This window comes from Oryzias latipes, chromosome 7, assembly GCF_002234675.1.
Source record: "Oryzias latipes chromosome 7, ASM223467v1".
NCBI lineage: Eukaryota > Metazoa > Chordata > Actinopteri > Beloniformes > Adrianichthyidae > Oryzias > Oryzias latipes.
Window position 1 is genome coordinate 48,808 of NC_019865.2, and position 23,354 is coordinate 72,161.

A 23,354-nucleotide genomic window follows, 5' to 3' on the forward strand; every position below is an offset into this window, starting at 1 on the left:
TATTTTGTTGGCTTTTCTAGGCCTGTATGCAGAAGCAGTGGTCAGTGTTTTCGTCTGGCATGTTTTCCCCTTGCATGTGTGGGTTTTCTCCGGGCACTCTTGACTTCATTATTTCTCTAAATTATTACTAGATGTGGGTGTGTAAGTGTGTGTTTTTGGGGTGTCCTTTAATAGACAGGTGACTTATTCAGGGTTTACCCCGCCTTTGCCCAAAGGTATCTGGGACAGGCTCTGGTGACCCTATGACCTTGAAATGGATTCAGCGGGTTAAGAAGTGGAGGGATGTTGGCTTTCTCAGTTACAATGACTCATAACTTGAATAACAAACAGAAGGCAGACAAAGCACCTCAGCAGGTGTTCTGCTGCTGGTAGGAGCAGGTTTTATGTCCAATCAGGAAAATCTTTTGCGAGTGAATAACCTGGCATCTATCTGGACCAATATCAGTCGTGTGTACAAAGCAGCAGAAAAGGCATAAAAGAAAAAACCCTGAAAGGAGAGTTATTCTTGGTTAAAAGAAAAAGACTGTTTATTTTCATTTGCATTTTTTTAGACCCCAAGGCCACTGAGTTGGTCGCTTTGACCTGTGGTGCCATTTAAATATTAAAATGGTTGAATCTTGATGGCAGCACTTCTCTGATCAGACTAATAGCAATTCTATTACAGCTGTCAGCAAATGTACACCCCTGACTGTGTGTCTGTTTCTGTTGAGATTTGGATGTTGGTCCTTGCCTGCACTCTGCCTCTGCCAGCTGGATACTTCATGCCCATGTTTGTCCTTGGTGAGGAACATCATGTCTTTAGTTCAAAAGGGAACAACAAAACAAAACAACATATTTGGTTCCTTCTTTATGAATTTGGTGTTTCTGCTCCAGGTGCAGCTGGTGGTCGGCTGCTTGGGGAAGGAGTGGCTCATGTCTTCTCCACTGGAGTAGTTTTTGGCCATCATTGGGATTCTGTGTATCCTGGAGTCTATGCACTTGCTGGTAAAATATCACATATCTCAAGTACTAAATGGAACTTATCAGTGTGAAGGGATTAAATTGTCTTTCTTTATTTTCAGTGTTTTCTGGGTTTTGCAATAAGCAGACTGGACAGAATTTTTATCACACCAATTTGTTTTGAATACCATTCAGTGTTTATTAACCTTTACATTTGAGCAGGTCTCTCTGACAAAAGAACATAGCAACCTCCCTGAACAAAATCCAGTAACGATCACAGTGGCAGACATCCAAGAAAGAGTCCCAGGTCTGAAGAACTGGACAGCAGCGGGAACACAGCATGAATCACATGTTCCAGAGCATTAGGAGGAAGATATGGCTTAACTTTGCTGATCAAATTTGCTGATAAAAACTAGACATGATTCATGCCTACTGGCTAAAGAAACTTAGCACTCCATGAGCGCCTGGCAGCACAAATGAACCAGCTGCTAAGAGATGGGACGGAAGGGCAAACAATCTTGATCCAGGAGGATCCCTCAAAGGATGAAGTACCATCCAACTACCGGTGTAGGTCCCAAAACTGTTCGACCTGCAATAAGTGTTCGGGGGCCTGCGACTAATGATGACGTCACACTATTTGGTTGGCTGGACGCTGGTCCGATGATGTGTCAGATAGTGATTAGTCCGCACAAATCACAGTACAACCGTTTAAAAAAAAATTACAGTACAGCTGTAAAAGAAGAAGTTATGAGTTTGGTTGTTAACAAACAAAGCTCCGACATAGAGCGAGATGATCTTCTAAACCCGCTTTTATTATTGTTATGATAGTTAAAATTCACGATTGTTTGCACAGTTTCTCAAGACTGTTCATTCAAAAGCCGCCTCCGCTATAGCGCACACACCGTCCCAAAGCTGCTTGTGCGCTTGGAGGTACAAATCTCCCAGGAGACACGTTTCTCCTGAGTCTGACAGCTCGCTCATGCAGACCAGCTGGACAGACTGCGGTCCCAACCCTTCTCCGGACTGCACACTGTAACAAAGCACCTTCCCTGCCTGTGAATACGAAGTTACGAGACTCCAACTGCACTGATCAGAGACACGGTTCGCTCCTTTTGGAGCAACCGCTTCATTCTAATAGCCACAGATCTTTTTACAAAGTAGGTTTTGGCACAGTCTCTCTATAAACATTACAAAGAAAAATGTCATACACAAATTATGAAGGAAAAGAACTTTAGGTTACATAAGGAAACATGAAATGAAAATATGTTGAAGCCACAATCCAGGATGAAACATCCAAGATGCAAGAATACATCAAGCTCAAGGCCTCAACTGACAGTAATTATTTTTGATGGCCCCAGATGTACCCACACATTTTTTTATCCAGCAGCTGAGCAAACATATCGGAGCTAAAGGGCCTTTGTGTTGGACAAATTTGACTGATGCAATACCCACAGATCCTTCAAATGCAATCGATGTAAAGGGCGCCCCCGAATCTGTGGCAGGAAGGAATGTTTAGATCTCACTGGCTGATAAATTCTAGGTTTAAAAGATATAATAATTATTTTACATTTAAATGTAAAATATTTGTTCCTTCTTGTTTTCTCTGCAGGTGCAGCTGCCCTTTCTGGTGCTGTAACACACACACTGTCCCCAGCTCTTTTGGCTGTCGAGTTGACTGGTCAGTTCAGTCATGCTGTACCCATTCTTCTCGCCACTTTACTAGCCAATGGGCTGGCTCGCTCCGGAAATCGCCCGTCTTTTTATGATGCCATCTCTATCAACAAGAAATTGCCGCACCTGCCGTCTCTGGTGAAGGCTTATCCTCAGTAAGAAAGACAACATATTTTCAAAAAGACATTAAATTACAAAAGATGAATGCCATTGGTACACTGTATCAATCAATGAATCAATCCATCGATCGATCACCAACAAAACATGCCATAGGTTTAATTGAACACTTTGAATTGAGGATGTTTTCATAACTAGTTTACTAGATTTTGGGGTAAACAGACCAAAGTTTGGGTTCAGTGCTGCAGGACAAAGTGTGCATGTGTGAATAAACTCACAGAAACTCTGGTCTAAAAAAAAATACTGTATATCTTCCTTTCTTTTCTCATTTGTCCTGTCCAGCAACTGAGCAAACAGATGAGAGCTGAAGGCCTGTTGGACAGGGATTATGAATCTTCGGATAGCCAGGGTGTAGGGTTAGGCCCCGACCCCCACCCCTGACCACGGCAGCAAGGCAAGGAACAGCGACGACCAGGCCCCCCACCCCCTAAGTCATGGAGTTAGCTATGGGAGACCAGAGAGACTGAATTCTTTCAAAGTTACTTGAACTTTGGGCTGACATTTTTTCCAAGCTGATATGATCAAACAGCAGATTTCTGTGTTGACTTATGTTTATATTTTTCTTGTTTTTCCAATTTATTAAAATAGTTTTTTTAGCAATACAAAGAGTTATGAAAATGATAGAGCCTAATCCTCCTTCTATATCGATGGCACTCATGTCACCAAGCACACAAAGTGACGGTGAAGCTGTGATTGAAACCTTAAGCCAGACTGATAGATCGGCACATACCTGCTGCCAGAGAGCCTGGACGGGAGTGCAGAACCACAGTGCGTGCATGTAGCTGTCGGGTAGATTACTGTCACAGTGCTCGCAAATGTCTGAGTTACTGAGACCCATCTTGAACATCCTCTGTCCAGTGTAGTAAATTCTGTGAAGAGTTTTGAGATGGATTAGCTGCAGATTTGGACTTTTTGTCAGTTTAAAGGTGTTTAGACAGAGTTCTGACCAGAAGCTTTCATCTGTGCTGATGCTCAAATCTGCATCCCATTTTATTATCGGAAGTGAGATATTATTATCTAAATTACATAAAAGTTTGTATATTTTGGAGAAAAATTAATCAGAGAGGTAACTGCTTCTGGTAGCTTTAAATCGTTGTCTTTATATTTAAACTGTTTAGTAATAATAGATTTAAGTTGCTGATATTCCAAGAAGTTATTTATTCCATGTTTGTCTTGAAGTTCCTGGGGAGTTATGAATCTTCTATCAATAATTATGTGCTCTAGTTGTTTTATGCCCCCTGCTTGCCAAGCTGGGAAGTGTATCATTTTTTTGTTTATGAGGATGTCCGGGTTGTTCCAGATGGGTGTCATTTTGCACGGTTGAGTGGTGTTTATATTAATACTTTGGAAACAATTCTGTTTTTTAACTGTTTGGCTAACAAATGGTAGATCTGACAGGTTGATCTTTCCACATAACGCCTGTTCCAAGTCTAACCATGAGTTGGTTTCTAGATTATTTTTTAACCATTTTAAGATGTATTGTAATCTATTTGCAAGAAAATATTTGTGGAAGTTAGGTAATTCTCCCTGCGTTTTTGACGCTCTTCAGCAGTTAGCTTAGAGTGTCTGATCTGCATGGGTTCTTCTGTAATTTTGTGGGATACTTCAAAAACAGATTGAGGAAGTGAATTCAAGGTGGTGGTGTGAAGAGTGGTGTTAGGAGGTATCTTACGGGCTTGATGGTTTCGTTCTCCTTGACGCTCCCTGAGGCAAATATTGGAGCAAAGGGCTGCTGAGACAAGATTTTCAAACTTGGGGGCTTCAGGTTGAGGGCAAAAGTGGTCTAGATTTATTAAGAGATTGGTAAAAAAAAATATCTCTTAAAATTTGGTCAGGCCAACCTGCTTCCACTGCTAATTTCCAAAAGTCGATCACATGATCACAGACCGATCGATTGGGTTGCTTGAGCCTTCGCAATCGTCGGGTGGTTAATTCCTGGTTGGTCGAAGACCAGTCAAAATTCTCAGATGAACCGGTCGAAGGGCAGGTGTGAAATGGGATTGGCCGCTATGAACGCTTGGGCCAATTGCATGGCTCTGTTTCTGAGAGACTTAATGATTAGTGGGGTTTTACTGTGATCAGTGTGATAATACCTGGGTGCTTGCTGGAAGATTAATTGACATTGTAGGAGAAATCCTCCACAAGCTGGAACCCGGAAGGAAAACACAGGTGAGTAAGATGATAAGTAATTGAGTTTTACTTTTGGCGTGGCTTGGAGTCATGGCGTGGCTGGAGGTCTTGTCCTGGAAAGGACTCTTGTTGTGACTGGACGTCTTGGCGTAGGTTGGGGTAACCAGGACTTTCATTTAGGATAAGGCTGCTCTTGGAGATGTGTGACTCAGGTGAACACTCTTGGTTTGAAGTCCTGTAGGCGAGGCGTAAGACAAAGTTAGCGAAGACCAAAAACACAAGAGCAAAGAATAAGCTCTAGTGACCAGACTAAGCACCATCAGGGGCGATGATTGCTGGAACTGGATTTCCTTAAGTAGGGCTAGAGGTTGATGAGGTGAGTGTTCACAGCTTGTTCGAGTCAGGAAGCAGAGCAGAGAGGGAAGGGGGAGGAGAGACTGCCAGAGGCACCATTACAGGCGGTCCTCCTGAGTTCGGTAGCTTGTTCACCTTGAGCTGTGGGACGTATCGCAGTCCGAAGTCTCCCACACGTAATAAAGCATCCTCCATTCCCCTCAAACACTCTGCCCCGGCTACTCTGCTCAGAGACACGGTCACTCGGTCCACCGGTCCAATACATTAATCGAGTGCAGGAGCGGACTACTTTTTCTATTTTGTTTGTTTTTTTGTTAAAGTCACTTCCCTCAGTTTATACTGGACATTATTTTTCACGGATGAGTCATTAGTTGGGAAATAAAATAATAAAGTAAAATAACGAGTAATAATTATATAATAACTAAAAATTTACAACCCCCCCCCCCCCCCAATCGAATCGAAAGAGCCAGTGTAAAAGAGCCATTGCTACACTGGTTCACAACACAAATACCACAGACATGCGGCGCCAGCACGACTGTGCATGGGGGGGGGGGGGGGGGTTCTGATAGGGGGCTGGCCATAACAATGACCTGCAGAAGTCTCTGTCTGAATAAAGAGATAGATGTTAATGATGAATGTTTGAATGTAGTTAGTAGTGTGTTCCAGTCATTTGCATCAGAAAAGCTAAGAGAGTCTTGGCCAAAGATGGCAAAGGTTTTATGAATAGGGAGTTTGATAAATTATCCTGACCTAGTCTGAGTGGAGGAGAGACGAGTGATAAAGAGTCTCATACAGGATTGTTTTTAGATAAAAAGATGCCTATGATGGAATTGTCATGCGTAGAGAGAGGGCCACTAGTTTGCAGAGTTCACAGTGATGAACGTGAAAAGGAGCATAGAGTACAAAGCGAGCAGCAGAGTGATAAAGAACATCAAGTGGGTTAGTGGTTTGGACATGATATTTTCAGCATTCACCTGTTGGATACAGCGAGAAAGGTAGCTTGCAAAATAGTCAGAGTAGACCAATACAGGCCTACGTAGAAGGATCCTGTGGTCAACTGAGTCCAAAGCCTTTGCAAGTTCACTACAGGTCGCTATGCGGACGTTTTTGCAGTCTAAGACTGTGATGACATCATCAAGGACTTTGATTGTGGCTTTAATCCACCCACACTCAGCCTGAAAGCAAGTCTGGTGGTTGGACAACATGTGGTTAGTCTGGGATAAAGCACTGTAGGGACCTATTTAACAGGCTTGTGACAGGAGCAGCAATGACATTAGCATCTGCCTTTAACCCTTGTGCTATCCTAGGCACTTTAACATTGGGAGTTGGGTCATCTAGACCCACTAGACAGTGCTCTGAACCTTTTTTCTTCAATGATTTGTGATCTTCACTGGTGTCCATGGATTACATGAAATCTTTCCACCTTTATCCACCTTTGTCACGGTAGGGAGAACACGTCACTGTAAGGGGTGGGGTCATCTAAGACAGCACAAGGGTTAAGAACACAGGACGAAGACCATCTAAGCCAGCAGATTTATTTGGATCTCCCCAAGCAAGCTCATCCTGCACATTAGAGATGGAAAGAGGTGTTAGGGAGAAATGATTATTAGTCAACAAGGTGGTCAGAGGATATGATGTTCTTACAATCCAGCAAACATAGGCCAGAAGGCCAGTTTAGGAATTAAATAATGCATACAGCCAGGTAGATGGGGACTTGGAAAAAGTATGCACCAGTTGGCCATGTGGAAGCAACCAGCGTCGCAGATCTGCATCAGGATCTAGGGAGTCAAGTGTGGAGTACAGCACACAAGAAGCCTAGGCACTGAGAACGGGTTAACCAAGCACAAACAGACTTCACAGGACGTGCAATCAGGTAAAAAAGTGTAAGAGAGATGTCAAGAGGTCTTGGCAGTTGTAATTAGTTTAACAGATTTGGTTGTAGCAGGATACTTAGAAAAACAAGATGTTCGCCATAAAAAAAGAAACCCAAAAAAGAGAGAAAAAGCCATTGTGTGTTCTAGTGGAACAAAGATGGGAAGTCGTTAGCTGTGACCGCCTTTTTTGTTTATTTTTTTTACAGGATTTCCTTGACAACTGTGGCCCACATTTTGGAAAAGGACTCAGTGCAACTCCAGAAAGCAGCTGGGCCAGAGGAGGTTCGCCACATTGTCGTTGCCAGTGTTCAGCTACAAATCCCTGTGGTGGACTCTGAAGGTGCGCAGACTTGCTGTATATTTATATTTATCAGTCTTTCAAACTGAGCCTCACAGAGAGCAGAAAAACAAAAACAGCTTAAAAACATAAACCATGGAAACAAATCCACAACTGTGAACAATGTTATGATTTACAAACAGCCACATAAGGAAGAGAAAAAAAAAATAGCAGTTTATTAGAGCAAAATTGTGTTCTGTTGAGACAAACGGATTCATACAATCTTTTTATGTATTAATTTAAATAAGTTTATCAGCCCTTACAGTCACTCTTCGGAGTTTAAGTGAACAGAAAACGGACTTTTATTCATTTTTCTGTTGAAGATTCCCAGATTTTAGTGGGGTTTGTTCAGCGATCAGAGCTGTTGAAGTTCTTACACCACTGTAAAACCCAGGTGAGTCCAGAGGATGTTTGTTTGAAAAGAACTGTTTGGAAGGCAGAACATCTTTTTAAATAAAAAAAATCAAAAAGCTCATTAAAATCTCTTTTTTCAAAACAGCTAATTTTGTTTGCAAAGGAAGATTTGACCAAAGCTAAATTGTTGAGAAACCTAGAGTCCCAATCAAAAAAAGTCTTTAAACATAAATCATAAATCATAAGTCTTTAGCATTCACGCAGATGTTTGAAATTTGTTCTTCACATTGGAGGACAGTGAGCTGTAGACACAGCCACGCTCTGGAACTATTTGATGGTTTAACCCCCCCCCCCCCCCAATCCAACCCCTTATCCCTTGTGCTATTTTAGATGACCCCCCCCCCCCCTTCCATTGAGGTGTTCTCCCTACCATGACAAAGGTGGATAAAGGTGGAAAGATTTCATGTAATCCATGGACACCAGTGAAGATCACAAATCATTGAAGAAAAAAGGTTCAGAGCACTGTCTAGTGGGTCTAGATGACCCAACTCCCAATGTTAAAGTGCCTAGGATAGCACAAGGGTTACTGCTGAGTGTCAAGCAGGGAGGCACTGGGTCCCATTTTAGAGTCTTTGGTATAACACGGCCATAGATTTGACCTTTCAGTCCCAGGGCAGACACTCTACCACAAGGCCACTGAGCTTTTTGATTTTTAGAAGAATAAAACTGACCTCAAGGGGATTAAAATGGGACATGCAGCGTTGACGAATTTGTGCTGATGTTTTCAGAATCTGCAGCAGCAAATGGATGACGTTTGCTGCATCCAACCAGTTTCTTCCCTGCTATCTCCTTCCAGCACAGTTGACATGGTAGGTGAATGCAGCTGGCAAATGCAAATCGTCTTCCACTGTGGTTACATATAAAAGAAAAAGTTATTGAATAGCGTCCACATTTCTGTGGGTGACTTTAAGGGTTACAACCTAGATATTACTTTGACATAACCTTAATTTAAGTCCTGCTACATTCCCAGTTTCTATTCATGATGTAGGAGATAAAATTGAGTCAAGGGGTTGAATTTAGCATAGGAATCTTTTTTTTAATGGCATCCAACCCACCTTAAGAGTATATCTCATTCCAATGACCTGAAGAAATGAAACTACAATGTGAAACAATTTAATGCTTTTGTTTGTTCCAAGTCTGCGTAAATGTGGGTTCTTGTGTCAGGAAATGTATCTGATGAAAAACCATGCTAAATGGTAATTGGGGTACACTTCTATAGAGCTTAACTACCTTCTTAGCCCAAAGCACTTTACAGTCCCCATTCACACAATGATGCCGAATACTCGCGCCAACCTATAACCACCAGGATGCATGTGGGGTTCAGTGTCTTGCCCAAGGACACTTTGACACACAGGCATCCAGACGGGAACCATTCCTGCAATATTCCACTTGAAGGTGAGCTGCTTTACCTCCACACCACGGCCGAGTGATGCAGAAGTTAAGGGTTTATGTCCCGGTCCTAGGTTTAATAGTTGAATGGGCCCCCGGGTCATAGTTTGTCCATCGCTGCTCTCATGGGAGCTGCCAAAAGGTATATCCATTGTCAGAACTAGCTGAATCCCATATTAGCCTACTCAGCAACTGTCAATTAAAGGCGGGGTGCACCCTGAATAGGTTGCCATCAATTACTCAAATAGTTAACATGTCTCTTCAATCTGGAATATTTCCAGAGGCCTTAAAAACTGCAGTCATTAAACCTCTCCTGAAGAAAAGCGGTCTTGATCCCACTGTACTGAATAATTACAGACCTATCTCTAATCTGCCATTTTTAGGAAAAGTCCTTGAAAAAGTTGTCTACCAACAGCTCACTGATTTTCTCTTATTAAACAATTCATTTGATTTTTTCCAGTCAGGTTTTAGACCCCATCATAGCACAGAAACTGCTCTTATCAAGGTAACCAACGACATCCGCCTGAACACTGATGATGGCTGTAAGCGCCATTTATGTGACACATTTATAGTTTATTGCCAGCGATGTCATAATTTAATTTTAAAGAACAATTTATGCTTTTATTTTGAAGTCAATAACTTCCGTTTATATAGAGGAAATGTTTTTGGGTTTGATGCAATGTGCAGCTGGTGAATTCTTCGATAAATGAATGGACGGCGGAGCCATATGGTTGTTTTACCGTTGTTGGTATGGATGGCATCGTTGGCACCTCTACAGAGCCATTCAAACGAGTAAGACAGTCTCTTGTCGTTCATTGATTTTGGATTCAAGATTGAAATGAAAGAAACAAAGTGCAATGAAGAAGAAGGTTTAACAAAGATAACTTTACAATGGCAAAGTCTCTGTCTTAATCCTGCTAGACCTGAGCGCTGCCTTTGATACTGTTGATCATGGGATCCTTTTGCACACACTCCAAGACTGGGTTGGCATCTCTGGATCTGCCCTAAGTTGGCTCAAGTCTTATCTGGAAGACAGGAAATACTTTGTTGAAATTGGGAGTTGTGTCTCAGACTACATGGGCTTGAATTGTGGTGTGCCCCAGGGATCGATCCTGGGACCCCTTCTGTTCAACCTCTACATGCTGCCACTAGGGCAGTTAATACGCAGTAATAACATATCTTATCACAACTATGCAGATGATACTCAGATCTGTGTGTCACTGACAACAGGTGAATAGATAGATAGATAGATAGATAGATAGATAGATAGATAGATAGATAGATAGATAGATAGATAGATAGATAGATAGATAGATAGATAGATAGATAGATAGATAGATAGATAGATAGATAGATAGATAGATAGATAGATAGATAGATAGATAGATAGATAGATAGAGTACTTTATTAATCCCGAGGGAACTTGCATAACCATCCGATGCTGCTCAAATACACAAACATTCAATAGAAATTTAAAGTAGTTGACTAATAAATAGTCATAAATTCATAAAATAGTCACCCCACTAAAAACAGAATAAAAGGAATAAAAATATAACGGCAGTAGAAACAAAATAGAAGAAGTAAAAGCAAAACCATAAAAGTGGTAAAAAGTAGATGCCCGTTTAGTGACTCCTCCTCATGCCCCCTCCCCTCCCAGCAGTATTGAACAGTCTAATTGCACTCGGTGCAAAGGACTTCCTGAGTCTTTCTGTGGAGCATGGCAGAGAGCGAAGGCGGTCGCTGAATGTGCTCCTCTGGTCACTAAAGAGTCCATGTAGGAGGTGACCAGTGTTCTTCATGATGCTGTCTAGTTTGGACAGCATCCTCCGCTCTGCCACCACCTCCACTGTCTCCAGGGTCCGCCCCACCACACAGCCTGCCCTCCTGACCAGACGATTCAGTTTTTTTATGTCCTTTTTGTTCGCGCAACCCCCCCAACACACCACCGCATAGGACAGGGCACTTAAAACAATAGATTGATAAAACATCAAAAGGAGATCTGAGCAGACGTTAAAAGATGCGAGTCTTTTTACAAAGTACAACCTGCTCTGCCCCTTCCTATATATGGAGTCCATGTTTACCGACCAGTTCAGCTTTTTGTCCAGGAGGACTCCAAGATATTTGGAGTTATCCACTACCTCCACCTCTGCTCCACCAATGAGGATGGGCCGAACCTCAGCAGGTGTTCGTCGGAAGTCCAGCACCTTCTCCTTTGTCTTGGATGTGTTCAGGTGGAGGCAGTTTCGTTGGCTCCAGTGCACAAAGTCCTCCACCAGCTGTCTGTACTCCCCCTCCTCATCCTCTTTGATACATGCCACAATTGCTGTGTCATCCGAGAACTTCTGAAGGTGGCAAGCATCAGAGTTATAGTGGAAGTCGGTGGTGTAGAGGGTAAAGAGGAGAGGTGATAGGACTGTGCCCTGTGGAGCCCCCGTGCTGCCAGTCAGCATGGAGGAACTGCAACTCCCCATTTTGACAAATTGTGGCCTGTTGGTCAGATAGTTCGTTATCCATGACACCAGGTGGAAGTTCACACCAAGGGAGAGGAACTTCTGCTGGAGAAGGAGGGGCTGGATTGTATTAAAAGCGCTGGAGAAGTCAAAAAAGAGCTTTCTCACAGCACAGCCCCCTGTGTCCAGGTAGGAGAGGGCCCGATGTAGAAGATACAGGACGGCGTCCTCAACTCCTACTTTAGGTTGGTAGGTGAACTGGAGAGGGTCCTCATCCCCCCGCACCTGGGGTCTCAGGAGCTGCAAGACCAGCCGCTCCAGCGTCTTCATGACATGAGATGTAAGGGCGACCGGCCTGTAGTCATTCAGCTCACTGGGGCGACTCTTCTTGGGCACAGGAACGATGCATGATGTTTTCCACAGTGATGGGACCCTCCCCAGCTGCAGGCTCAGATTATAAACCTGCTGTAGGGGTTCTCCCAGTTCTGCAGCACAGGCCTTAAGGAGCCGTGGACTCACACGGTCTGGGCCAGCTGCCTTCCTGGGGTGGAGTCGTCTCAGTTCCCTGCTCACTTGATCCGCAGTGATGGAAAAGGGGTGATCATCGGGAGCTGGTGACTGAGATGGGGGCAAGGGGAGGGCAGCAGGAGGGGGAGCAGAAGCAAGATGGTTGGGGAGATCGGTGGGGCACTGCAGAACCGGGGAGCAGGCAACATGTGGAGTAGCCTGGGGGGAGCTGAACCGGTTGAAGAAAATATTGAGTTCATCTGCCCTCTCCTGACTCCCGCCTGTCACACCGCCCTCTTTTCTGCTGCATCCAGTCATGGTCTTCATGGTGTTCCAGACCTCACGCAGGTTGTTGTCCTTCAACTTCTGCTCTAGCTTCCTCCCGTGTGCCTCCTTGGCCTCCTTCATGCAGACTTTTAGTTCCTGTTGGACCCTTCTCATCTCCTCCCGATCTTTGCTCCTGAAAGCCCTCTTCTTCCTGTTCAGAACTGCCCTTAACTTCCCTGGTAACCCAGGGTTTGTTATTTGAGAAGCTCCTGACAGTTCTGACAGGCACCACCAAGTCCACACAGAAGTTCATATAGTCCGTCATGCAGCCCACAGCTCCTTCAATGTCATCCCCATGAGACCCAATCAGTTCACTCCAGTCCGTGCACTCAAAGCAGTCTCTGAGGGCCTCCTCAGCTCCAGCAGACCATCTCCTGACCTGTCTGGTGGTAGCCGCCTGCCTCTTCACAAGAGGGGTGTAGCTAGGCTGCAGGTGTATGAGGTTGTGGTCCGATTTTCCAAGGGGGGGGAGAGGGGCAGCTGAGTATGCGTCCAGAGTGTTTGCATACAGAAGGTCAATAGTTCTGTTATTTCGAGTGGGGCAGTCGACATATTGGTGAAAGGTGGGCAGAGTGGTTTCCAGGGATACGTGGTTAAAATCACCAGAAATAATCATGAACGCCCCTGGGTGCTTGGACTGCAGTTCTGTTGTTGTGTTATATATTGTCTCCAGAGCCGCCTGTGCTTCCGCTCTCGGAGGAATGTAAACACAGAGCGCGATGACGTGGGAAAACTCACGTGGGATGTAATAGGGTCTGATGCCCACCGCTAGCAGCTCCAAATTACGGTCGCAGATTACCTTTTTAACGGTCAGATGATTCGGGTGACACCATCGTCTGTTGGCATACAGGATGAGGCCACCCCCCCTGCTCTTCCCGCTGGAGTCTGGGTCACGGTCTGCTCTTACGGTGGTAAAGCCGGGCAGATCCACGTTAAAATCCGGCACATTGCTGGTTAGCCATGTCTCGGTGAAGAGGAGGTGGCTGCTCTCCGTGGAGCAGCGTTGTGTACTTATCAGTCCAGTGAGCTCGTCCGTCTTGTTGGACAGGGCGTTAACGTTTCCCATAATGACGGAGGGGATGAATGGTTTGAAACGCCGCCGGTTAGCCGCTTTAGCCTTCAGCTTCGCCTTGTGTTTACGACCAGCTCGGCATCCCCGGTATTTCCGCCTAAGCTCCGATGGAATAACATGACGGACACCAAGGTTTTTATGTTTCCCGATCATCAGTAGTTCATTACTAAAATAAACAATTCTACTAATGCTGGCTTGCATTAGATCGAACAGTCTCAAACGTACAAACAACTCACACACAGAGCAACGGATGTGCAGCCTCGCGCAGGCGCAAATAGAGTGTGAATGGGCCGGTGGATTCACTCAGCCACTGCCTCCAACAGATCAGTGCGTGGATGCAGAACAACTTTCTCCAGCTAAACTCAGACAAGACCGAAGTTATTGTTTTTGGCCCACAGAAACAAAGAGAAAGAGTCAGCAGCTACCTTCATTCTCTGTCTCTTAAACCCTCAAATCTTTTCAAATCATTTCAAAACATTTCTGTTTAGTCGTGTATTTGACTGAAAGGTCCTATCTGCACTTTTCTTTCCTTACCTTCCTTTATTTTTAAATCAATTTTCAAAATTTTTTCTTTTCTTTTAAAGTAAATTTTACGTTGATTATTTTCTATGATGTATTGTGATTTTAATGCATTTTTCTGTTTTATGAAGCACCTTGAATTACTTTGTGTACGAATTGTGCTACACAAATAAACTTGCCTTGCCTTGCCTTGCCAGTGTGTCACAGGGCCACATACTTACACGGGTAGAACTTGCAAACTCAACCATCCAGAATTTAAACCAGGTTTTTTTAATTGCAAGGCAAGTGTGCTAACAAGTGTTCCACTGTGCTGCCTCCAAAGTGCTGCACAAAAAGGAAAATTTCAAAGACCATACAGAACCATACACTTCTACTAAATTGAAAAACTTGAGTCTCAAGACGAGACTTCAGACATTTTTCTAGTTCTGAAGTGGAAAGCTCCAAAGGTTAGGGGTCAACCATAAAACACTAAATAAATCCTTACCCTCCAGTTTTGTTTTGGCCCAAACCTTAGGTTTTTACCCTCTCCTTGTATCCCTGACCCCTCTGTTTTAATGTCCACACCTGCTGTTTTAGATCATTACGCTCAGATTTCTGAGATAGTCTCAGATTAAATGTATATCTCCTAAAATCTGGTGGAGCTGAGTGTCTTGACAATCTGCAAAAGTGCTCAGCAGACATAAAATCTTGGATGGAGGTGAACTGATTGTTCAGGTTGTGAAAAACCACCCTTGAAGCCAATGGGAAGCCACTTGCACAAGTGTCCATCAAATGTGGGATATACCAAGGTGACGCTCTGTCCCCACTGCTGTTCTGCATAGGTCTGAACCCCCTCAGCCAAATAATAAACAAGACTGGCTATGGATACCGACTCAGAAATGAGGCCAACATCAGTCACCTCCTCTACATGGATGACATCAAGCTACAGTACAGACTAAAAGTTTGGACACACAAACTTTTATTTCCAGCACTCTTCTGGGGCGGGGCCCCACATTCGGCCCTTCCGGTGCGGCGGGGGGGCTGCTCTCCTGGTTGGCTGGAACTTGCACTCTCTGTCCCCTTCAAGGAAAGTGTCCACCCTCAATACACACATCAAATGCAGCTAAGACAGAGTTAACCCTGGAGGTCAGCCCCCCCCCTCCACACACACAGGCACCTCTCTCTCATCTCTCACACACACTCTCTCTCTCTCTCTCACTCTTTTCTCTGCCTCTCTCTGACACACACTACTACTCAGTGACGTGCAGTGAGGTTGATGCTGGTGAGGCACTGACTCCTCTGAAGTCAGATTTAGGATTTTAACAACTGAATATTTCACCGTTCACCCAAAAGTATTTAACTGGTAATTCTTTGTGTCTCAACATTCCTCTTTCAATGATACTTACACAAACAAATACACAAACATCTGGACAGAGCATCCTTCTGGTGTCTAAGTCATTCATATTCGCAATAAACACATTAATTAATTACATTTCAGATGTGTGCAGCATACATTAAATTTTTGCCTTCAATGTTTTACTTTTCTAACTTCTTTTTCTTTTTTATTTAAAAACTAATGATTGACTTTTTGCATGAAAATCTGATCATTGATGGAATATTCAGATATTCTCACCAGCGTGTTCAGTCAGGTGTGTTTTCCAAACTCCATCTCAGAGTTTCTCACCTTCCTGCAGTGATGGATGATGATCTCAGTGGGATTTCTCTGGTTTCTAGTGATCCTCTGCAGATCAGGTTTAGATTCAGTTTCAGCCTCTCTGATCGGTTCCTTTATGTGAGTGTCAGTCAGAACGGACCGATGTCTTGATTTCCCGTTTTTCAAGGTAATAACAGGGACTGGCAGACATTGAGGAGAACATCACAGCAGCTTAGAGCAGCTCTTTGACACACGGGGATTTCTCTGTTCTCCAAAACGTAACAAAGAGATTTCAGCTCAATCATCTCCGGTTCTCTCGCTGCCTCATCAGTGACAAGCTGGGATCTCAGTCTCTGCATTAGAGGATCCATGAGAAAAGTGATCTGTGGTCGTTTCTGCTGCAGGTCCTCAAACAGCAAAGTCAAGTTTCCGTCCAGCAGCAGCGTCACGTTCTGCTTTATTCATGTGGACTGCAGCTTTCTGCTGTGAGCTCCACAAAGAAGGAAAGTGGGATGATGACCGTTTGAATGTTTGAAAAGCTTCAACTTGTTCATAAAGGAGACAATTTGTGTTGATCAGGAAGAGTTTTTCATTTTCTCTGGGATACGTTTAGTTCTTTTCTGCCATGAACTATTTTACTGCTTCCAAAGCTCATAATAATAAACACAGTGACGCCATTCTGTTCAGTAAAAAAGTAAGAATCTTTCCATTCTTCCAGAAACGTCCTGTGTTCATCTTTATACACTGAATTTCGCCATTTTGACCATGAGGGTAACGGTCTGCACGCACATCAAATGTTTATTTATTTTCTCCGGCATTGGGCGTCACATGCACAAATGATTGGCGGTGACTTATGTGTCGGGAGCGGCATTAAAACTCACAAATTGCCAAATTACTTTTATTGTTATTTATTATTTATTTTTAACACCCTCTGATGGATTTGAGTGTGGTTTAATTTTATATATGATTCCTCTATGAAAGCTATGAAATGAGGCACAGTATATAGAAAATATGATGAGACGCAAAGAGCCGCATGATCATTGGCCGAGAGCCGCCCGTGTGTTCGCCACCCCTGACCTAGGAGAAACTCCTGATCTTTCAAAGGCATTAATGAGGCGGGTCTTAAACATATCCCAGAATGGCACAAGCAGATGGATTATCTTGAAATACGCTGCAGAAAAAAGAGCAAACGAATTCATGGTGGAGGTGCAAAGAAAGCGAGCAATTAATTAGAACTGGTTTGAATATGTATTATTGAGCAAAGAAGGAAAGGTGGGCGTGTCTCTAGGAAAATGATTCGCATGACAGCAAAGACGATTTTTGATAGGTTGATGCTTCGAAGAGAAAAGAAACACAAGACAATAATCTAATTTCAATACATCCTCAAATGTTCATCTTGTGTTATTTTCTGCACTTTGTGACCAAATTTCACCACACAATGAACCCGTGGGCCATGTCTCTTTTTTAAATTTTATTTAATTTGTTCTGTCCAACAACTGAGTCAGCCATGTCTTTAATGAACATCTATGTAGAGTATTTAAGTATAAGGCATTTATCAAGATTCACTTGACTTTGGTTTTTCACCAGATGCCCTTTCTGACACAACCCTCTGCATTTACTTGAAAAAGCACTGGATTGTGCCCCCTTGTGGTTGCATTGTGATATGGAAGTGATGTGAAGCTTCTGCTGGATTTTCCTCTTTTTAGGCCTACAGCATGATGAGTGTACTTGAACTGCAGACCCTGTTTGTGGCAGATAAAGGAAAACTAGTGGGGTGTCTCACATGGTCAAAGGTGATGAATGTTTGCAAAATATTCATGCACATATTTGTGCTTTGACTTTGTTACATTTTCTATTATACTTTTATCAAACATGTTGGAAGCTTTTAAACACATTCTGATGAAAAGACTAATCAATTCCATTCAATTTATTTCCTTCTTTGTCCTCCTGTTTTCTTTCAGATGAAAGAAATACTGCAGGCTTTGGCCAAAGAGAACTAGTGTCACCAACCCAGTCCATTATGCCATACGGATACATTTACATTGGATTAGCACAGTGTTTTTCAGCCAGTGTGCCGTGAGAGATGACCAGGTGTGCCGTGGGAAAACATGAATGCTCACTGATCTTAAAAATCACCAGAATATCAGCTCTGTGTTTATCAAAAAAGGCTCAAGCTTCAAACTAATTAGTTTGCCAAGACCTTTGTGAAGCTTTTCAAAATAAATGCACCAGATTTCTCAGCATCTTCCGTGTCTTTCATAAGGAGGGCGAGCAAAACCTTTGACCATAGCTCCTCTCTTACAATGTCTGCAGCAGAAAACAAACGTCTGAACTCTGACTCCGTCCAGCAGGAAGTTACACTTTTTAAGATTTGTAAATAGTAAATGGCGTGTACTTATATAGCGACTTTCTACCTACAAGGCCCAAAGTGCTTTACAGTTACACACACATTCACACACTTGTACTACGCTGCCAAACACAGGCGCCCACCTACCACCAGAGGCAAGGTGGGGTTCAGTGTCTTGCCCAAGGACACATCGACTCATGGGCGTGCTAGACGGGAATCGAACTTGCAATATTACGATCATGGGTCGACCGCCCTAGCACTGCGCCAAATTCTGAACTATTGTTTTGTTTTAATCAATAAATGATTAAATATTAAGAGAAAATAGCATTTTTTTCATGAGTATTTTTTTTTTACTTTGGACAAACGCTCACAAGTTCTAAAACATAAGACACCATGAAAATTAACACAAAAGTTAACAATGCTTCTTTAGCTAAACATATTGGGTCTCATTTGGTGGGCGTCATTCTTTTGCTTGTCACTGCTGTTCATCTAGTCCCAAAGAATTGTGCAGCATAAAATAATTTATGCTGTAACCCTTGTGCTATCCTAGGCACTTTAACATTGGGAGTTGGACACAAATTATTAACTATTAAAAACATAAAAGATACTATAATATGTGGTGATTACAATATAGACTAATGAAATCCAAACAAACACAAGAATACTGAAGATTTTATGGATACTATGTATATCATTACTCTGCATCCTCTTATTACAATCCCGACCAGAATAACATCACACGTGTCACTATAAAAATTATTATTTATTTATTTTTACTTGTCCTGTCCAACAGCTGGGCAGACAGATGAGAGCTGAAGGCCTCTTGTGTTGGACATATTTTACTTTAACAACAGGGGTTATTAATCTTAAGAGTGTTTCTGTTCTTCTAAAACGGATGATGGAATGTAAAAAGAAGGAGGAAGAGTGACCAGCCATCCCCACACCAAGACCCCCGCCGCAGCAGCAGTGGCAGCCAGAACCCCCCAGCACCTACACGGCAGCAGATAGAGAACAACCGTCCCCCAGGTGATCACATCCGCCACCCAGGCCAGGGCCAGCAGGACCGCCGCGAGGCCCCCAGATCCAGAGAGCAGGGAGGCACGGAGGGACAGAGAGTGCTGCTCCGGCCCAACCAGGAGAGCAGCCCCCCCACCCCGCGCGCCGGGAGGGCCCAGCGCGGGACCCCGCCGCAGAAGAGCGCCCACAGCGCCAGACGAGCACCTCATCACCACCCAGGAGTTCCGGGCACCCCCCCCCCCCCAACCCCAGGTACAAGCCAGGACCCCCCAAGGGATACCCGCGCTCCAGGCAGCCACCCACCCAGCCCATGGTTGGTCCAGGAAGGAGCAAGGCAGGGGCCAGCTGCCCCCGCCCAGGAGAAGGTCACCAAGGGGGAAAAAGGGGGTCCACAAGAAGTGTTGTAAACATGTCCCCCGACCAGGCTCAGCCACAGTTGGAAATTTGGCGAGGCCCAGCACCCCAGGGCAGGGACTAGAACCCACACCACAGGGACACAGACACCCCCAGGCTCAGGTGTGATGTGATCCCCGGCTCTTGGACTTGCCAGGGATCCCTCTCCCTGCGTGGAGAGAGGGCTGCCGGGCCCAGGAAAACAGCACCCAAGGAACACGGGCGCCGTTGCCAAGGGTCCAGTACCCCCTATCAGGGATGGGGTAGGGGACAGATAGTCCTAGGTCCCACCTTCCTTGTCAAATGCGTGTGTGTGTTTGTGAGGGTGTGTTTGTGTATGTATGTGTGTTTGGATTGGAGTGTATATTTTGAGGAGTGAAGGGTGAGTGTACTAAGGGGGTGCACTGTTTCCAGGTCAGATCAAAACTAAATACTTTTTCATTTTGCCACGTTCCTCAGATGATAAAAACAGTTTTTTTTCCCATCTGTTTTGAGTGACCTTCCAGGGACATAGACTTGTCAAACACCCCAACATTTCTGATGTTTGAGTGGACAAAAAGCTCAGAGACCCGAGTTGTTGTCTGATGGAAGGAATTTTATGTTCTGGGGCTAAAATCAAAGTCTCGTTTTTCTGGGTGTTTAAGAATAAAGGATTATTGCTCAGCCATGTTTTAATGCTCGTTAAGCAAGTCAACAAAGTTTGTAGTTTGTAATAACAATTTTCCGGGAAAGAACAGTAGAGCTGGATATCGTCTGCATAGAAATGATATGAGATGTGGCTGAATTGATTAATAAGTATCTCAAGAGGAATCATATATAAAATTAATAAATTAGGGCCAAGTGCTGAACCCTGGGTTGGATTGTTCCCATTTTATTCCCTACATGAATGTGTGTTGTGTGTAGCTGAATGTTTCTTCCCATCAGCCCCCTTAGATATTTAAATGTTTAAAGTTCTGAGATGAATCCACCCACCCATCAGAAATTTTGGGATTTATTTTAGGATTTAGTCAAAGAAAATTCCTTTTTCTCTGCTGGTCCTCCATAAGATGACCAAAACTGAAAAGTTTCTCCTTCATTGTGTTAGATTTTCTCATAATCTGAAACCAAAGTATTGACCTCTTCTTCCTCAGACATGAAAGAATTTGTAAATCAAATCAAAATTTACTTGCATAGCATGTTACCTACTAGTGACTAAAGGTGCTTCAGATAAAAAAAAATCTAATTTTAAAAACCAAAAACAAGACAAAAGACCATTACACAAATAAGAAAAATTAAGAAAACATATATATATTAAACATATACATAGCCTAAACCCCCCAACACACACACAACATAGTAATGCATAAAATTAATCATTAATAAGATCCAAGATAAAAGTAAATAAAGAAATAAATAAGCCTTAATAATCAGATATAAATCAGTGAAGTGAATGAAAAAGATCTATTCAAATGAGTAAAGACAGAAGTAGCATGAAATAATTTCCTTATAAAAAAACAAACTTCCTACATTTTTGCTAAAAGTCAGATCACAAAGCTCAGTCTGGACCCTTCCTGAACAGTCTCTGGTGTCCCTTTAAAATCACCCCCAGTTTTTTATGATTCAACCCTGAAATCTTCAGACTGGACATCTTCAGTAGAAACGGTCTTTCCTTCTTTAGACCATTTTCTTCATCGTCTGAGAAGTCCTCATCATCTTCCTCAGACATTGGAGAATTTTCATCAGATTCAGAGTCGCCAGAGAAAAGTGTTTCACTGAGTTCCAGCTCATCATCTGAGTTTCCCTCAGAGTCTTCCATTAAAGTTCCGTCTTCGTGTTTCTGCCTACACGATCGGACAGATGTTTTGGACAATTCTTCCTTTTTGGTTTGAATCTCTGATTCCAGTATCTTGGTGAAGTTCTGTAAACTGCCCCTTTTGTCCACCAGACTTTGATAGTTTTGTCTTTTCTTGTGTATATCCTTTCGTTGAATGTCCAAGTCTCTTTGCAGCTCGGCAACTTCCAGGGAGAGTTCCAGGTTAGTTTGGATGGTTTTCTCATTCTCAGCCTGCATTTGATCACATTCAGATTCCAATTTTTTGACATCTTTCAGCATGATCTCGGATTTTTTTCTGGTCTCCAAGAGGTTTTCTGCTTCCACTCTAAGTAAATCCCTCTCCTCTCTCAGTTGGAAGTACTGAGCAGACAGTTCCTCAGGAGTCTTTTGGCTCTTTTTCATCTCTGAAATCTCCATTTCCAACTTTGTGTTCAATTTTTGTAATCTGACTTTTTCTACACACATTCTGGGATAGCTTTGTCTCATCTCCTCTTGTTCCTCTTGCTCTGTTTGCAGCTGCCGAAGTTCACTTTTCAGAGCTTCAGTTTTATGCTGTAAAAGATGGGACTCCTTCAACTCTAGTCTGTAATCTACTTCCAGAAGTGATTGTCGAGCTGCTTTCTTTTGATATTTTTGCAGTTCAGCCTGAAGAACCGCATATTTCTTTTCCACATTTTTTCGTTGAGATTTCACTCTCTCCTTTTCCAATTTCAGTTCTTCTTTCGGCCAAAGTTTCAATTTCAGAGTTTTAATTTGCTCCTTAATAGAGTTGTTTCTTTCAGAGAAATCTTCAATCTTTTGTTTTTCTTCCGCACATTTCTCCTGAACCTTCAGTTGTTTCTGAGCTTCTTTGTTCAGAGACTCTAAAGTTTGAATTAATTCCTTGTTCTCCCTGAAAGCAGCTTTCCGTTCATTCTTAAAGTGTTTGTGTGATGTTTCCAGGTGCTTTATGTTGGAAAGATTTTTACTGAGAATGTCAATGTGACTTCTCAAAGTTGCATTCTGCTGAATCATTTGTTCTGTAACTCTGTTTAATTCTTTAAGAGACATTTTCACAGTTGGACTTGTTGCAATTTAAAAAAAAGCCCTTTTCCTGAATGCTATAAACGTTTTTTCCGAGCCTTGATTCTTATTCTTTCCTGCAAAGACTCTGTGAGAGGGTCCTATATGTACACTTAGAAGCTATGTCATATTTTCTCTAATGACAAAATATGACATCATAGTCTGTCTAAATGTTCTAAATGTTGTGTTTTGATGTTGAATGATGTCATGTCCTGACATCATCAGAGTATGTGATGATGTCATGACATGACATCATCACATACTCTGCGATGGTAATGATGATGTCATGCCCTGACATCATCACATACTCTGCGATGGTAATGATGATGTCATGCCCTGACATCATCATCACCATCGCATCTAAAATGCAGACAGAGACGAAGCAGAGGAAAGACCACGGCAGACCGATTCAGGTGGAATTTGAAGTAAATCAGTCAGGAAATGGCTGCTAAAAGTAGCAAGAATCTAAATGCCAGAGTGTTGCTGGTTTGCAGACTTGGACAAGACGCTGACATTTTCCAGAGAACATTTAGGAACAAACAAAAGCAACATAAAGTGGTGGTGGAATTGAACTGAGGCAGGCAGGCAGCTTTGACCAACATACAATGGAGGACAGCTTGACGTAGTTGTTTGGAGTGATATTTCTGCCATGTTGCACACAAAACTTTCTAAGTTGCAAATGGAAATATTAAATATTTGCTTTCAATTGTTTATTTGCTTTCAAAAACTTTTTTGCGTTTGCAAAACACGTTTCCGCATGCGTTGTGTGTCATCTTGCTTTTTTCCTGTCTTTGATTTTGCTGAGTTAAGTTTCAGTTTGACGTGACCAAGCTGCCATCAAACAGCTGCTGATTGGTCCAGATTCTAACGACCAATCACTTTGCCGTATTTATCTAACATGGTGTCTGCATTGTGTCTGTCTCTCCTTC

The 23,354-nt window shown here is 43.0% G+C and overlaps 2 protein-coding genes across 3 annotated transcripts in view; one reads left to right on the forward strand and one right to left on the reverse strand.

The window, feature by feature from the left end:
• The window catches only part of LOC101167014 (chloride channel protein ClC-Kb-like), a 58,495-nt gene extending 40,459 nt beyond the window's left edge, over positions 1 to 18,036 (forward strand). For both annotated transcript variants that reach the window (XM_023956261.1, XM_023956262.1), the window contains 8 exons: positions 711 to 780; positions 874 to 984; positions 2,549 to 2,765; positions 7,352 to 7,485; positions 7,806 to 7,876; positions 8,625 to 8,705; positions 17,500 to 17,586; positions 17,755 to 18,036. In XM_023956261.1, coding sequence (XP_023812029.1) covers positions 711 to 780; positions 874 to 984; positions 2,549 to 2,765; positions 7,352 to 7,485; positions 7,806 to 7,876; positions 8,625 to 8,705; positions 17,500 to 17,586; positions 17,755 to 17,793 — 810 coding nt within the window. In that variant the 3' untranslated portion in view covers positions 17,794 to 18,036. The remainder of the gene's footprint in view (positions 1 to 710; positions 781 to 873; positions 985 to 2,548; positions 2,766 to 7,351; positions 7,486 to 7,805; positions 7,877 to 8,624; positions 8,706 to 17,499; positions 17,587 to 17,754) is intronic.
• Positions 18,037 to 20,819: 2,783 nt separating this feature from the next.
• On the reverse strand, positions 20,820 to 23,105 carry LOC105357710 (golgin subfamily A member 6-like protein 1). The gene has a single exon (XM_011492984.3). It carries the CDS (start codon positions 22,411 to 22,413, stop codon positions 21,085 to 21,087), a length of 1,329 nt encoding a protein of 442 aa, XP_011491286.2. The 5' UTR covers positions 22,414 to 23,105; the 3' UTR covers positions 20,820 to 21,084.
• Positions 23,106 to 23,354: the final 249 nt, after the last annotated feature.

Coding starts and splice junctions, on each gene's coding strand:
- LOC105357710 (XM_011492984.3), bottom strand. CDS start 22,413: ATGTCTCTTAAAGAATTAAACAGAGTTACAGAACAAATGATTCAGCAG.